This window comes from Indicator indicator, chromosome 1, assembly GCF_027791375.1.
Source record: "Indicator indicator isolate 239-I01 chromosome 1, UM_Iind_1.1, whole genome shotgun sequence".
In the NCBI taxonomy this organism is placed as follows: Eukaryota; Metazoa; Chordata; class Aves; order Piciformes; family Indicatoridae; genus Indicator; species Indicator indicator.
Genome location: NC_072010.1, coordinates 89,454,800 through 89,471,485, shown reverse-complemented (window position 1 = coordinate 89,471,485; position 16,686 = coordinate 89,454,800). Strand labels below are relative to the sequence as shown.

The 16,686-nt window shown below is 45.8% G+C and overlaps 1 protein-coding gene across 1 annotated transcript in view; it reads left to right on the top strand.

Moving 5' to 3' along the window:
* Nucleotides 1-16,686, top strand: part of LSAMP (limbic system associated membrane protein) — a 348,132-nt gene that overhangs the window by 160,241 nt on the left and 171,205 nt on the right. The window contains exon 2 of the mRNA XM_054398152.1: nt 8,366-8,598. Within this exon, the coding sequence (XP_054254127.1) occupies nt 8,366-8,598 (233 nt within the window). The remainder of the gene's footprint in view (nt 1-8,365; nt 8,599-16,686) is intronic.

Below are 16,686 nucleotides of genomic sequence, written 5' to 3'. Positions count from 1 at the left end.
GCAGGAAGACATTGAACAGTACAAAGCAGGGAAGCATAACCCCCACCAAACACACCAGGCTTAAGTAGGAATGAAGTGCATCTCTGAAAATGATATGGTGCAGCTGGCTGTGCTGGAGGAGGACAGGGATCCCTGACCCAGAAAGCACATCCTAGTCTCACACTCCCAAAGTGGCAATTTACTAAAGAGGATGAGCAAAAGTGCAGGCATCCTATCAGACTTGTACCTCCCCAGATGAGGGATGGCCTGAAATTGTCACCTGAGCACTGAGATACCCAGGGAGCTGCAGACAGGTGCAACAACCAAAGTCATAGCATAGTGCAGCTTAAAGAAAGCATGGGTTGAACAGATACAGCAGTTTCCCCCTCCTGCTAGTTTTCCAGCAAAGGACTGGCTTTAAGCAGTAGTTTTCCACATGCTTCCGTGGGCCTGTGTTATAATGCTGGCAGTGGTGGCTCAGGAGCTATTTATGTCACGTTTGGGGAATCCATCCTGCTTTGGCACAGCATTCATTGTCTAACGGTGACCCTGCAGTGACCCATGAGAAGAGCAGCAGCTGGACCAGTATGGGGAAAAAGAGGAAGAGTTGCATCCAGGAGAAGATGTTTGAGCAACACCTCATGCTCATGTGTATTCAAATTCAGTAAAATGAGAGTTTTGGTGCTTGGTAGACAGGTAGTTTTAGATGCTTGGTTGATGCAGTCTCCCACTGCCATTCACAGAGGGGGCCCATGCCTTTCCAAAGAGAATCATACAATTGTTTCAGTTGGAAAAGATCTTTAAGATTGCCTCCAATCATTATTTAATTCTACCAATGCTGGTGTTAAGCTGCGTCCCTTAGCAGTGCATCTCTGCATCTTTTAAACACCTCCCTGGGGGTCCTATTGCAGTGTCTGAGAACCCTTTCAGTGAAGATGATGTTCTAACTTTCAATCTAAATCTACACTGGTACAGCCTGAAGTCATTTTCTCTCATCCTAAAGAATGGAGTCTCTCCTCGCTAGGGCAAGCAGCACCTGGCTTATAACACAGATCTCCCTTTTATCAGCCAACAATGCAGGTATGTTCAGCTGTAGGCTGTCTTCTCTAGCACCTCCTCCTGAAGACAACCTGTGGGAAGCACTCAGGGCCAACAGCTTATCCATTACTCCTTTCAACTACATGCTCTGATGTGTTCTGCAAATGTATTCCTTGGGTGGGGACTGTACACCAGGGAGTGGGAGCTGCTGGCTGCTGCAGTGGCAGTACTAAATTGCTCTTGAAATATTGGCAAGGTCTGGAACTGCAACCACATTATGGGACTTGGTCAGACTCTGCCTGGGAGGGTCAGGGCTGGCATGCTCATGGTCTGTCCTTAGCCCTTGCTGGGGCATAGCAGAGGGTCTGAGCTCTCAGTTCCCCCCTGGCTGACCATCACTGTGCTGAGTCCTTTCTTGCCACACGGGGAAGGGCTGAAGAGCACAAGAAAAGATAAAACCACACAAGTGTGATTTGTTCTTGAGCTTTCCTCACAAGGCTGCAAGCAGCACTGTGCTTAACCACCACATTAGCTTTCCAGGATCATACTTTGCAACACAAGGGAGAATTTGTCTTGCACTTTCAGAGCTGGCAGCCAGGAACTGATGCTATTTTGTGCCAAACAAGCCATGTTTGATCCTTCTCTCTTTCCCCTCTCACCATTTTGCTGCTGGGGATAGAGGGCAGCAGGGGAAGTTGTTAGCTCAGTCCTGCAGGTGTGTGTGAAGTGAGATTAGAGCAGGCTCATCACAAGGAGAAGGTGGAAGATCTGATACAGAGCAGGTCGTGTTCCTTGGTGAGTGCAGTAGGAGTGGGTTCCAGGTGCTTAGCTGCGTGTACAGTAGGACACTGTGTTTTGCCTTGCTGCACAGAGATGGTCTTACAGAAGAGGTGACCAAAAGGTTAATGGAGAAAAGATGATTAAATAGGAGTGTTGGAATTATGACACAGGGCTGTCACCACAACAGGCTTTGGAAAAAATGGGCAGAAAACACAGTCTGAAACCACACTATTTGTGTTTGGGGTTTTTTCTCCCCAAATGAGGTAAGAGCTGTGGCTTGCTGGTGAGGCAGCATGCCTCTTCCCACTAGCAGAGCTCTGGCAGAGAACTGTGGAATTGTGTTTGCTGTAACAAAAAACCCCAAACAAACAAAAACTTATTTGGAATTACAACAACAATAAAAAAGAAAAAGTAAACCATTATCCTCGGTTCAAGGCGATACAATATTTCATCAATAATGCTGTAAAATCGCTGCCCTGTTAAAGTAATCATTTAAACAGCACTTTCACCAGGTCCTACAGGACTTCCTTCCTGCCTCTTCATCACTGTAGGCTCTAAATATCATCTACTCCTTCCAATTTACCCCAGAAAGACCCCCTGAAGGCAATACCCCTACTCCATCTCCATAACCCAGGGCCATAGCTGCTGTGCTGCTTTCTCTGAAGCAGAATGGGAAATGTTCTGGCAAGCCCCCAGCTCTCATGCATCCTCCTCCTTCACCTCACTCCTTTCAGTCCCCACTGTGGTGGTGGTGCCTCCAGCCCAGGGACCTGATGCTAGGGCTTTCTGACCAAATGCCCCCTCTCAGCAGTGTGCCAGTCTGTTTGCTGGAGGGAAGGAAGAGTGTAAAGCTTGGGGCCGAGAGCTGCCGTAGTGACAGGCACAAAATAATCTCTGACAAGTGTTGCAGCAGCACGCTAGGAAATCAATGCACCACACAGCAGTACATTGGGTGGGAGGAGGAGGAGGAGCAAGAGTTGCTGGATCTAGGAGTCAGAGACCTGAGTGAAGCAGAGCGAGTGGTGAGACCTCCAGCCTTGTTGTTCAGCAGGAGGGGAGATGGAGACACCTGAGCCTCCCTCTCCTTTTTTTTTCTCACTTTCCCACCTGTTGTTAGGAATAAGCCCAAATGCTTTCAAAAAGGGGAAAAAGAAAGACGTCTTTCCTAACAGATGGAGTTTACCCCAGAGCCTACGCAGGAAGTTTTGCAGGAGCACTTCTTTGGCCCAGTGATGCACATTACACCAGCAGGCAAGATCAGAGGATGAGCAACAGAGCCTGCTCTTGGCTCCTGCCCCACCCCCTGCCTGCATGCTGCCAGATAGAAATACAGAACCACAGAACTATTGGTGCTGGACAAGACCATTGAGAACAAGTCCAGCCACTCACCTAGAGTCTGCAATCCCACCACTACTGCTAAGTCACTACCACTAAACCACATCCCTAAGCACCACATCCACACGTCTTTTAAATACCTCCAGGGATGGTGACTCCACCACCTCCCTGGGCAGCCTGTTCCGATGCTTGATAACCCTTTCCATGTAAAAATTCTTCCTAATACCCTGTCTGAACCTCCCTTGGTGCAGCTTGAGGCTGTTTCCTCTTATTCTGTCACTTGTTGCATGTGAGAAGAGACCAACCCCTACCTCTCTCCAAACTCCTTTGAAGTCTCTATAGAGGGATATGTATAAATCCCCTCCCAGCCTGAAATCCAAATACTAGGAATAGGATTGGGCAGCCATCCCTCCCATTTGATGGGATGGTTCCTGCTGAAGGTCCCAAAGTGTTCTCCTGAAGCAAAAGCATCACCTGCTCCCTTCCCCTCTGCCCCTGCAGTACAGTTCAGACCTATCACTTGCATTTGCACGTGAGGAAAGTGAAGCTGAGGGAGGTGCATGAGTGTGACCCTGGTTCCTTTCTCTGCATTCAATTTCCAACCATCCCCTGCTGGCTGGTTGTTAGGTGATTGTTAGCCACTGTGTGAGAATTGGCAATGGATCTGTAGCAGCTAAAAACGATGCCACTGCTCAGGTGCCAAGCTTTATTGTGTTTGTTTATGAGGGGGCAAGGAGGGCTAATGGGTCATGGTGGCAAGCTTTTTCTTGTCCTTCTGTGTCTGTGGTTTGAATTGGCACTAAGATCAATAGTTCCTGACTCCCCGCAGTGATTGTGTAAGGCACGACCATCACCACTAGCTGGTTCTCCCCTTAGCTGCATCAGAGATGTCAAGAAATTAAACCTGAAACTGCAGGGGAAAGCAAAATGAATGGATCGCAAATCCTTTATTACTGTTCACTGATGCTGGTGGTAATGCTTTCAATAAGCCTAATGAAAAGCATTTGACTATCTCTGTGAACTTGATTATTGATTATTAGTGAACGATAAGAGTCATTTGTATCTTGCTGATGCCATGCTCCTGTTTCATTGCAGTTAAAATGTCAGTTAAAGTGCCATTTAATATTCTATTAGTATTGAATTAACACTTATTACACTGTGGAAATCATCACCATAAATCCTTATTAAAGCATGATCCATACAGCTTGGTGGCATCTCTGGCAGACTAAGAGGGTGCATGTGTGGGGACGGACATACTGAGATGCATCATCTATGTGGATACATGTTCAGAGCACACCAGAAATTTCTACATTGATTTTCTCTAACAGCTTGAGAGGAACAAGTATGTTAATAGAGCAGCTCAAATCCATTTCACTTGCTTTTCCCATTTTCCTCCTCTCCCTCTCCTTCTCTCTCCTCCTTTCGTTATTTCTGTAGCACTTGCTTGACTGTGGTTACTGACCACCATCCCAGGGATGACCATAGGGCTCTGACACTACAGAACAGGCTCTGACACTCATCTCCTCTTTGGCAGAGAACAGGGAGGGCCGCTGCGTGAGCACCTTCTCAAAAGCAGAAGAACAAAGCTTTGCTCTGACCACAACACTGAGCTGCTGCTCTCCCAGGGGAAGTGATTGTGCCCTTGTACTTGGCACTGGCAAGGCTGCACTTCAAACACTGTGCTGAATTTTGGGCCCCTCACTGCAAGAAGAACAACAAGTTGCTGGAGCATGTCCAGAGAAGGGCAGCAAAGCTGGTGAGGGGCCTGGAGAACAAGTCTTCTGAAGGATGGCTGAGGGAACTAGGGTTATTCAGTCTGCAGAGAAGGAGGCTGAGGAGAGACCTCATTGCTCTCTACAACTGCCTGAAAGGAGGTTGTAGTGAGGTGGGGGTCAGTCTCTTCTCCCTAGTATCAGGTGATAAAATGAGAGAAAACGACCTGAAGTTGTACCAGGGGGGGTTTAAATTGGTTATTAGGAAAATTTTCTTTACTGAAAGAGACATCAGGTATTGGAATAAGTTAATCAGGAAGGTGGTGTAGTCACTGTGCCTGGAGGTGTTCAAGAAATGAGTGGACATGGCACTTTGGGATGTGGTTTAATGGCCATGGTGGTCTTAGGTTGACTGTTGGACTCGATGATCTCATCTTAGGCGTCTTTTCCTGCTGAAACAATTCTATGATTCTATGATTGATTCTGTGACACTGCAGGGGCTACCTCCAAGCAGAGGCATGTAATGACTAAGTTCAGGGCACAGCCACAGAGTGCTGCACCATACCACTAACACCATGGTAGGTCTAGAAAGCAGCCCAGAGGGGCTAGTGCAGTGCACTGGATCTCCTGGTGCTGGGGGATTTTCAGGAGCAACTAAGAAATGACAGCTCCTACTTACTTCAGCTTCAGCTCTTAATCTGCTTCCTTCTCACCACCATCCTCTTTAGGGTTTTCAGAAATCCAAATTGTGCAGAGAGGGGCTTTGAACACCTGTTAAAAACACCTAGCTCTCGATTCTTGGTGCTGTTATAACTCTATGCATCTGTAATAAGGCTGGTGACCCTAAGGTAACTGGTTCTGGAGAGGGTCTGGGTGTCCCCATAGGGCCACTGCTCCCAGCCCTGGGGTAGAGTGACCTCCCCAGGTCATTGCTTCCAGTACCTGTTGCTGGTGATTACAGCCCTGGGTGCACAGCTGAACTGGGGACACTGTCACTGTTGTGATGGCTTCTACATGTAAGTGGATGCTCGTGGGTTCCCCTTCTTTTTTAAAACTAGCAGCTTTTAAAAACCAAAATGTGGATCACAGGTGGGAGCTCACCTCAAGGCATGTGCCTGTCTGGCCAGGAGGGTGGACTTTGGCCTGAAAGGTCGACGTTTGCTCCTCTCCCTTGGCTGGATGGTGCTGATGCTGGCTAAAGTCTGTTGAGGTGCTCTCTAAAGCAAATGTCTGCCAGATCAGACAGAGCTGCTTCCAGCTTTGCCAGCAGCATAGCATGCCTCCCATCAATGCCCATGCAGCCTGGCTTTCTTCCTGCCCACAAGTAACCACAGAACAACTCTGAGAGCATCCATCAGTGCGCCAAAAGGGAGGTGGTAAGAGGTGGCTGTAATGGTAGGGTGACATAAAAAGGGACAGCAGCTGCAGTGAGGCATGAAAGAAATGCATCCAGATAGAAGAACTTGGAAAATGTCTGGCCTGTGCTAAGAGGCTGTACAAAAGCCTACTGACAAATATTTGTCTTATCTTGAAGCAATAATCTTTATCCTCTTTCTCTTCTCTCTCACACACAACACACGCGTGACTAGTCGTGGGGAGATGTGCTGAGTTATTTGGCTGCCAAGAGGCTGTGGGCAGAGCTCTGAGGGTGAAGGAGCAACAAGCTCCAGAGACTGAGTTTCCCAAATTATCTGCAGAGCAAGGATGGTGTGAGCTGCTGCAGAGCAAACCCTTTTAGCCTGTCTGAGTCTGGCCCTGGTGGGTGCATCTGTGAGGAGTTTTGTCCCCATGTCTTCTTCAGCCCTGGACCTCTTAAACGACATAGATGAGAGTGAGCAGAACATGCCTCCTCTGTGGCATATCCTGTTCTCTTCTGTGCAAGCCACCTTCTGGAGGTGGGAAGTGGTACAGAGCAGGTGCCTTGGCCAAAAATGTGTGTCTTCTCAGCACCTTCTCCACTTTCATGTTGCAAAATGCCATCCTGCAGTTGCAATGAGGTTAGTCCATCCTCTGCCTTGCCACAGCTGGTAACTGAGGCTTTGGCAGTTTCTCGTCCTGCTTGCTGCTCCGCTGCATACTTCCCCTGGCTGTCATTCCTCCTCTCCTGTCTCACCTGGGATGTTCCCAGAATAGGCTGTGGGTGTCACAGGGATACCTCCACAGCATCTCCTTTTCAGCCTGAAATCTGCAGTTGCCTGCATGAGTGGACAGGTGTGCCTTGACAAGGATGTGTTTGTGTGCGTTAGGAGCATGGTGTTTGAGGAGTGAATTCTTATTTTCCCTGAGCCATTTCTTGGCAGAGGGATGAAGAGGGGAGATACAGCATAGGGGAAAGGGACCTAGAGGTCCTGGTGAACAGAAGGATGGCCATGAGCCAGCAATGTGGCCTTGTGGCCATGAAGGCCAATGGCATTGTGGGGTGTATTAGACAAAGTGTGGTCAGTAGGTCGAGAGAGGTTCTCCTACCCCTCTACTCTGCCCCAGTGAGACCGTACCTGGAATATCATGTCCAGTTCAGGGCCCCTCAGTTCAAGAAGGACAGGGAACTGCTTGAAATAGTCCTTCACAGAGCCACAAAGATGATTAAGGGAGTGGCATATCTGCCTTATGAGGAAGGGCTGAGGGAGCTGGGACTCTTTAGGTTGTAAAGGAGGAGACTGAGGGGTGACCTCATTAATGTTTATAAATATGTGAAGGGTGAGTGTCAGGAGGACAGAGCCAGGCTCTTCTCAGTAATGTCCAATGATAGGACGAGGAGCAATGGGTACAAGCTGGAGCGTAGGAGGTTTCATGTAAACGTAAAGAAAAACTTTTTCACTGTGAGGGTGACAGCACTGGAACAGGCTGCCCAGAGAGGTTGTGGAGTCTCCTTCTCTGGAGACATTTAGAACTCACCTGGATGTGTTCCTGTGTGCCCTACTCTAGGTGATCCTACTCTAGCAGGGGGCTTGGACTAGATGATCTTTTGAGGTCCCTTCCAACCCCTAATGTTCTGTGATTCTGTGGTACAGAATAGCTCCCTCCCCTTGTGCTGCTGAAACTGAGAGATGAAGCAATTGTGTCCTGAGCTGATGGATCTAGGGCGCTGAACCTTTGACCTCCAGGCCAACAGGGGACTGGGAATGTAACTTTTAGTATGCTTAACTGTTGAAGATGAGGGAAAGAACCGGAAGAACTCTCTCTGACCTTTCCTATTGACAGGGTTAGAAGGATTTGTTGACCAGGATCTCTTGGGGCATTCCAGAGACATTTTTGGTACAGGTGTAGGCCACAAACAAAAGGGAGAGAGAAGAAGAGGATGGCCACCCCAAACCCTATTGTTTCATGACTGAAAGGTTCCTGAAAACCTTCCAAAATCATCGTGAAATACGTGGCCATGGGGCAGCAGTAGTGAGGAGATGCTCTGGTTCACTGGCAAGGCAGGAGCATGCTGTGGAGTTTCTAAACAAAGTAGTAAAGGGAAGGGATAAAATGGAGATGCTGGGTTTTTAATCTTCCTCCATTTTTCTCATCGTCTGCAGGTGTTATGTAGAGGACAGAAGCTCCAAGGTGGCCTGGTTAAACCGTTCTGGCATCATTTTTGCTGGAGAGGACAAGTGGTCTCTGGACCCTCGAGTAGAGCTGGAGAAGAGAAACCCCCTGGAATACAGCCTGCGGATCCAGAAAGTGGATGTCTATGATGAGGGGTCCTATACATGTTCAGTGCAGACACAGCATCACCCCAAGACTTCCCAGGTTTACTTGATCGTGCAAGGTAAGCAACTTGCCTGAGAAGACAGCAAAGAGCAAAAGACACAGTGGGTGGGGAGATCTGTATCTTTCTAAGAGAAATCCCAGGGTCAGCAGCCTTTGTGTCCCTTATATTTACAATAAGAGCCATCAGGATTGTCCTCTTTCACTGAGGCATGGCATGGCTTTACTCTGCTGTCAGTCTGTCCTTTTGAAAGTGGTGATCGAGCAGGGGACACCAATGATGCCAAGACATATTCCAGTATAATGCAAGCCTGGCTTCTGTCTCTTAGTTGTTCTGGCACTGAGGGGAAAGCTTTTTTTTTTATAATGACACATGTCAGAACATCGCGATTGCCTTGTCTCTTCCCAGACAGCTCTCTGGTTTCTTCACTTCCTCCTTCCTCAGATTTCCTTTCTTTTTCTCCTGTGTCAACAAGCTACTGTGCTGTGTTCCTTGGCCTTCCATTGTCAACTCTTTGCAAGGCTGGGGACTGAGTTTTCCTGGGTGTTTTTCTGTGCTGGGTCATTGGTTTGCAGAGTGCACTATTGCTAAGCATGTGTCTGAGGTAGCTGCCGCATACCTTATGTTGCCCTCTCCTTTTTTTAGCTACCCTCCTCCTGTGTGTGTTACAGGGCACTGGAAATCTGGTGATGTGAACCAGATTTGTCCTATCTGTTTGCCTGCATTCATGATATAAAAGAGAGTAAACACATTAAGGAGGCTGCCAGTTACTGGCAGAGGCATTATGGGGTTTATTTGTTCCACTCTGTCCAGACCAGAATACCAAAGAAGCAAGTTTATTTAGTTTTGTTTTGCTTTTAATCTTCACAGCACTCTGTCTATCTGCCTATTTATCTAAAATATTTATAGAGAAGCTTAGATAGGTACATGTGAATGTGTTTGATATGTTCAGCTTCTATGTTATCATACAGGCAGGAGTTTATTTCTTCTGATTTGTCTAGTAACCCAAAAAGCTGCAGATTTTACTTCCACCAGCAAGTGTTTGTGGATATAAATGCATGCATGATGGGACCTTTCCTCTTGCTGGTATTACTTAGCAAGCTAGGGGCTAGCTAGTACAAAGTGTTTACCTGCAAGATGAAGTCTGGCTGGATGGTCAGAGGTGATGCTTTATGTGCAGGTGTAGTGAAGCAGAAGGCTTCTGTTTGTCTGGTGCAAAACCCTCCCCTCAGCAGCATGCTGAGTGGCACACAGCAGCAAGCAGAGCAGCTCTCCAGGCTGAGCTGAGTGTTTGCTGGAGTGTGCCCAGCATGAAGTGCATTCACCAGATGTGAAGGTATACCTGGCCTCACTGCTCCCTATCACAGTGCCTAACTAACTGGCTGTAGGTGGTTTATTGCTGGTAAAGTCTCACAGCATACATTTTCCATTTAGCTGTCAAGAAAAATATAGGTACAAATGAATTTTAGAGCCACACACATGTATTATTAATTTTATTTGTGCCTAGTAGATATGGACCTAGGCAGCAGAGTTGCGTTCTCTAGCTTAGCTTTCCCCTAAATGTGTGGGTGTCCAGCTCTGAACTACTGCCACCTTTCTGAGAGTGTGAGCATTGAAAGTTTGGCACACCTGAATCCTGGATATCTGTAAACAAACTATCTGTGGATAATCTTTGTTCTAATGCCTGCCACAGGTTTTAGCAAAAGACCCATTGTGATGTCGTGCGTGCTTTTAAAGCCTCAGGTCATGTAATCCTGTAGTGAGGTGAAACATATAGCTTTGATTTTTCTCAAGCTAGATTTCCTCTGGTAAAAGAAACCCAGGCAAAATAGAAATTAAAAAAATCCTTTACAATTTGGAAGAGTTAGACTCATCATTTTAAACAGTGATATTATTAGTTTAAAACTAATAAATAATTCATTTTAAATAACCTTAACTAATAAAACTAATGCATTAGAAAATAGTATATGTTAGAAAATAATCCCTTTCCGCTCTGAGTATCATTTTCTCACATTGATTATTATTCTCAGATTTGCACGTTGTCTGCCTGAAAAATAGTCTGCTGCTAGTACAAATGAAAGGAGTTCGGATATTCAGTCTTGCTAAGCTTTTCAGTTTTATTCATTCAATGTAGTTTACTTATTCCTCCCGGGTTTGTGTTCAGAAATTTAAAAACATAATTTATGTGAAGCTTGGGGCATCCCAAATGTAAAAAAAAACAAACAAACAAACAAACAAAAAAAACCCACAACAAAACAAAAAAATAAAAAAAGGAGAGAGAGAAAAGAAAATACAGCTCCTGAAATATTAAATATATTAAATAACAAGGTGATCAACTGATCCTCTGGCAGGAGGATTGCTGAAATGGTTCTCTTTGAACAAGGTCAGGGAAACCAAAATAAGCCAGGGTTAGAGAATCTTTCTGAGCTTTGCAAACACTGCATTTGTCAGTGAGAGATCCTGCACTGGTAGCTGCTCATGCCCTGGAAGTAACAGGCTGCCTTCAGGCTGTGTCCAGGCTTCCAGTTCTGCTCAGTTAGTGCTGTCACTGGTACTTCTGCACCCCACTGCACTGCATACCAAAGTCCCCCCCAATTCAACTCCCTCATCTGCATAGCCACTGTGAAAACACAGCCTTCATTACTCCTAGAAACAAATGGGATAGATGAATCAGAGTCTGACCCCTTCCACGTCCACAATGCCGGCAGAAATAGATGGGTTTTGGTGTACCCCAAATATTTATTGCATTTAAATCACTGCAGGTTAATGGAGTTGCATTGTAGGAGCAGGTCCTTTCCTCCCTTGAGAACAGCTTTCTCTGGGGTGAGCTCTGCTCAGTGAACTCTGCTGACCAGAGCTCCAGGAGTATATCACAGAAAGAGGGACATCACCTCCTCTAATGTGTGTGCCCATGCCAAGGAAAGAGCCAGTTCTGCCTTGTCAGCCAGCCAGCACCAGTGTCTGCATAGACATCCTACTCAGTGCACTCCTTCCCTCTCTTAAATTTATGTCCACTGATAGGATTGCTCTCGGCTGGGGCATCTTGCAGAGTTTTTAAAAGGGGGTGATGAAACGACACTTAAGAAAGAAAAGTCATGACTTGGTAGATATGTAAAAGCAGAAAAAGTCCTCTTCAAAAGTCTTTCTTCCTTTTTAAACTTAAACTCTGCTAGTAGAAGTAGACATTCACTGCCAAGAGATTCATGAGTGTAACTGTAGACATCACTTCTGTCTTTCTGACCCAGGTGAGCAGCACTGCTTGTCAAGTAGATTGGAGGCAGTTTGGACATTATAAAATCATAGAATCATAAAATCATTAAGGTTAGAAAAGACATTTAAGAACATCAAATCCAACTGTGACCCACGACTACTAAACTATATCCCAAAGTGCCACATGTACACACTTCTTGAACACTCCTCCACTGCCTCCAGGGATGGCAACTCCACCACTTTCCTGGGCAGCCTGTTCCAATGCCTGACCACTGTTCAGTAAAGAAATTTTTCCTAATGCCCAACCTAAACTCCCCTGGCACAACTTAAGCCCCTTTGTTCTCTTCCTATTGCTAGTTACTGCAGAGAAGAGACCAATACCAGCCTAACTCCAGCCTCCTTTCAGGTAGTTGCAGAGAGCAATAAGAACTACCCTCAGCCTTCTCTTCTCTGGACTAAACAACCCCAGCTCCCTCAGCTGCTCCTTGCATGGCACGCCCTCCAAACCCCTCACCAACCTTGTTGCTGTGCTCTGGACACCCTCCAGGACCTCAATGTCTTTCTTATCCTGCGGTGCCCAGAACTGAATGCAGTACTCAAGCTGTGGCCTCACCAGGGCTGAGTACAGGGCCGTAATTACTTTTCTACTCCTGCTGGACACACTGGTTTTGATACAGACCAGGATGCCTTTGGTCTTCTTGGTCACTTGGACACACTGCTCCTTATTTCACTCTCCTCCTACTAGCGTATGATCCAAATTGATTTTGCTGCCAATTATTTCTCTTCCTTCAAGACAAACAATGGTAATTTCCTCTCCACTTCCTCAAAACTACCTTTTATCTACTAGAAGCCCATTAATCCCTATGCTTCAGATCTCCCTCTCTAGTCGAGTTTAACAGGCTCACTACTTCTTGCAGGTCATATTTTCCAGTGCTTATGTCACATGCATCTCACTAATGTCTGGTCTGTACACATGCTTCCTTGAGTGGGCTCTTCAAAACCAAAGCAAGAGTTCTAGCTTAGGACTCAGTGGTGCAGGTAAAAGTACTAGCTGTATTTTGCATATCAAGCTTTACTTACCTAACCCTGGAATAAGAGGAGATTCACTCTTTATCTTTTCGTAAGAACACCTCACTTCTTGTGTTTATTCTTTCTCTCTGCTGGTTTCTAACTCTCTTTTACTGGTCTGCAACACAGTCTGCAGCTCATTCCCTACTTCTGTGTTTGAGCATTAATTGGCTTTCCTCCTTTCCTGAGCATAGTGCTTTGTGCTTGCTGTTGTTGGATGCCATCTGGTTAGTTTCTCTATGGAGATCACTTCTTCAGTTTACTTATCATCCTGCACTCCAAAACACTGGCAGCTACCCCAACATGGTGCCATGAATAAAAGTCAAGTTGCCTTATTTCTGTTCCATCATGAAGGTATTATTGAAAGTACTGAAGAGATCAGGGTATGAAAGTGGGCTGTGGTAGGAAGCCACTAAAACCTCCATCCCATGTAGATAACGATCTGTTGATTGCAGCTCTTTGAAGTACCTTGATGGTGATTTAGCATCCACCTTATTCTCTTATCTCCTTCAAGGGACTGTTGGGCCTTCTGAAGTCAAGATATGTCACTACTCCTGCACTATTTGCCATGCCAGATATCCTACAAAATAAAAGAATGAGGCCAAGGTGACATATGTGCTTCCCGAAAGTACATTGCTTATTTTTTCCTTTAGTGTATTCTCTAGGTGCTTAAAAATGGGATGCCTAGTTGTGCATTCCAGTATGTTGAGTGACTTGTTCCAGGAGAATGAGTTGTAACAGGGGCATGGTGGCTGCCCCTTTCCCAGCATTACCTTGAGTTCTTGTTCTTTTAGGGCTATACCCTCAAGCCATTCTCAGGAATTAAATATCAGTGAAAAAATCCCTATAGTCCTTACTTGTCTTATCAGAGTCACACAGACAAAGGCTCAGAGATTCCTGGAGATGTTTAAAAGACAAGAGATGCAATGCTGAGGCACATGGTTTAGTACCAGACTTGGTAGAGTTAGACAACGGTTGGACTCGAGGATCTTAGAGGTATTTTCCTGCCAAAATGATTCTATGATTCTGTGATCCTAGCAGGCATGTGGTTTAAAAGTTTCTGCAATGAAACTGAAGCCTGCCCAAGTCAGGCTAAAGCAGCACCTCAACTAGGAGCAAGCAGATCATTGCTGTATTTGCTGCCCAGAGCCTTTACAGTGCAAGGCTTCATTGTGAATGGAGCTGGCTAAGTGAAACTAAAGAAATTCACTGGTTTTCACTTTGATTAAGATTTAATCAGAAAAGGTTTGCAGGTCTGAGGTGCTTTGTGTGGTCAAAATTCGAAAGAGAAAAAGATATAGCATTGCTACAGCCTGTCTGAAAGCTGGAGCATTCAGCTGGAGCATTCAGCTGAAGTATAGAGAACTCACATTCACATTTTTCCTCAGGGCCTGGGACTCCTGCGGGCTCACTAACATTCCTTGCAATTCCCAGCTGCTGACTGCTCAAAAATGTTTATTTCATGAAAAAAAAAAATAATAATCAAAGCAGCTTTGTCATCTTGGCAAAATAAGAACAAATTCGGGGAAGTCAGCAGCAAATTTTCACAAAGAGAAATTCTTGTTTACTGCCCAAACCTAATCACAAACTCAAACTAAAATGTATAGCAGCTAAAGGCCAAATCCTACAGTTTTCCTTCAAACTGATGGGCATTAGTATGTGAAAAGAACCACAGGGTGTAGCTTTTCTCCATTATGCATTGCCTTTGTTGAGCTCCTTGCTTGCAAATATTTAGACTGACCATTCATTGTTTCAGAATGCTATAAAGATGTATTTGTTGTTGCTGGGATTTAACCAGAGAAAATTTATTATTAACTCTATGTGGTAGATTAGCTGTGCCACTTCTCAGTCCACTCCTCTGAAATGACTTTCTGTGCGTGACTGGTAAAACACTTGAAAGAGAGGTCCTTTACCCAGAAAGCTGGGTGAACAAAGCTTCAACAAAGCCAGTGAAGAGTCTAGAGGACAAGTCTTATGAGGAGCAGCTGAGGCAATTAGCATTGTTCAGTTTGGAGAAGAGGCTGAGGGGAGACTTCATTGTTCTCTACAATTTCTTGAAAGGAGGTTGGAGTCAGGTGAAGTTTGGTTTCTTCTGTCGAGTAACCAGTGATAGGATAAGAAGAAATGGCTTTGAGTTGCATCAGCCTGGATATTAGGAAAAATTTCTTCACTGAAAGTGTGCCCAAGGATTGGAACAGGTTGGCCAGACAGGTGGTGGAGTCCCCAGCCCTGGACGTGTTCAGAAAACATGTAGACATGGCACTTCAGGACGTGGTTTAGTGGGCATGGTGCTGTTAGGTTGATGGCCGGACTTGATGATCTTAGAGGACTTTTCCAGCCTTAATGATTCTGTGATTCTAAAGGCAACTGAAGGCAGCTGTGATTCCCCTGTGCTGGCACTGCTCTACCAGCCAGTCCCTTGGTAAGAACTGGCTCCTTAGGAGAGGGAGGGAATTGTTTACCACCTGATCAGCCCTTGCCCTCTTTGCTGAGGAAAATGATGATTTAGATTTTGAGACTATGAGAAGGATTTCTGAACAGAACTGGAGCAAGACACATGAATGTGCTTTAGAGGAACCTGAAATCAGATATCAGGTTATGCTAGTCACCAACCACTGAGCCAGAGTGGAGTTCATCCAGCCAAATGTAGATGTTACCACTGGATTGGATCACCTTGGATTCCATTTGTCTTTAGCAAGCTCTTCTCAGACAGAGTCCAGCTCATCCTAAAGTAGCTATCCAAAATTCATCAGGCCAGTGGAAATGTCAGCATCTCTCCAATGGCTGTAGAGAGGAGTCCAGAGTGAGCACTCCATATGGTGTCATTCACCCTTTTAGTCTTTTGAGACCCCTTTTATTCTCCATTGGGCTTTATTCCCTGCCAGAAGACAGGGTTGGTGGCTGTCAGCTGGCCGTTGAGAGCCCAGAACTGGGATGGTTTTGAGCCATGCTGGGAGCTCATCCTTCCCTGTCATGCCTGGCCTTCTCACCTCTTTGGCCAGCACTGGAAGAAGAGTGCTTTGGAATGAGCTGAAGCTATTTTTCCTTTGCTAGCCAGACAGTAAGGATGTTGGAGTCAGATGGTGTTCTCCGAGTGATGTTTGCTTCCCTGCTTTGTGGGCGCAGAGCCCAGAGTTTGGAGGGATCTTTCTGAGCGCTAGCACTGTAGCATTTTCTATTCCAGGGAGTCTGCAGTAGGTAAGAATGAGCACAGACCACTTTGTCTTTTTCAGGACATAGCCCCACTGGGAAAATGACAGCGAATTTGGCATGCTGTTGCAAAGAATAATGAGATAACAAGGGAGTATGAATTTTGTGGAAAGAAGGAAAAAAGTCATTTTACTGGGAGCGGTGGGGGAGAAGAGGAAAAGATTGGAGTGGGGAGATAAATTCAGATTACTGCAGAGACTGGGAGAAACAGGACCAGTGTGCTCAGAAGGAAGTGACAGAGGATTGGTTTGATGGGGAAAATAAGCTGAGAGAGCAGGGAATCATCTTGGGGAACTGAAGCATGGTAGATCTTGCTGTCCCCCTTCCGCTGTTACCATGTACTATAATTTCCTACCAGCAAACTAATTCCAGAATTTCAGGCACACAACAATATTTCTGGCAGTTTTTCTAGGTTTCCTGTACTGGTTTGTTTTGCCCAAGCTCATAAATTACAGGAAACTGCACCTGGTGTTCATGGGTTACCAAGAAACTTCCTGCCGCTCCCCATCTTATATTTTTATGGCTTCCCCATAGTGTGCTGATACCTCCTAACTTCTGTTTTCCTGTCTCCAGGCAGGGCTGGAATGTTACTATGCAGCATAAGGTTTGGCTCTGTGACATAGATTTGATCTCAGCACTGCTTAGTGCATAAATCAGGAG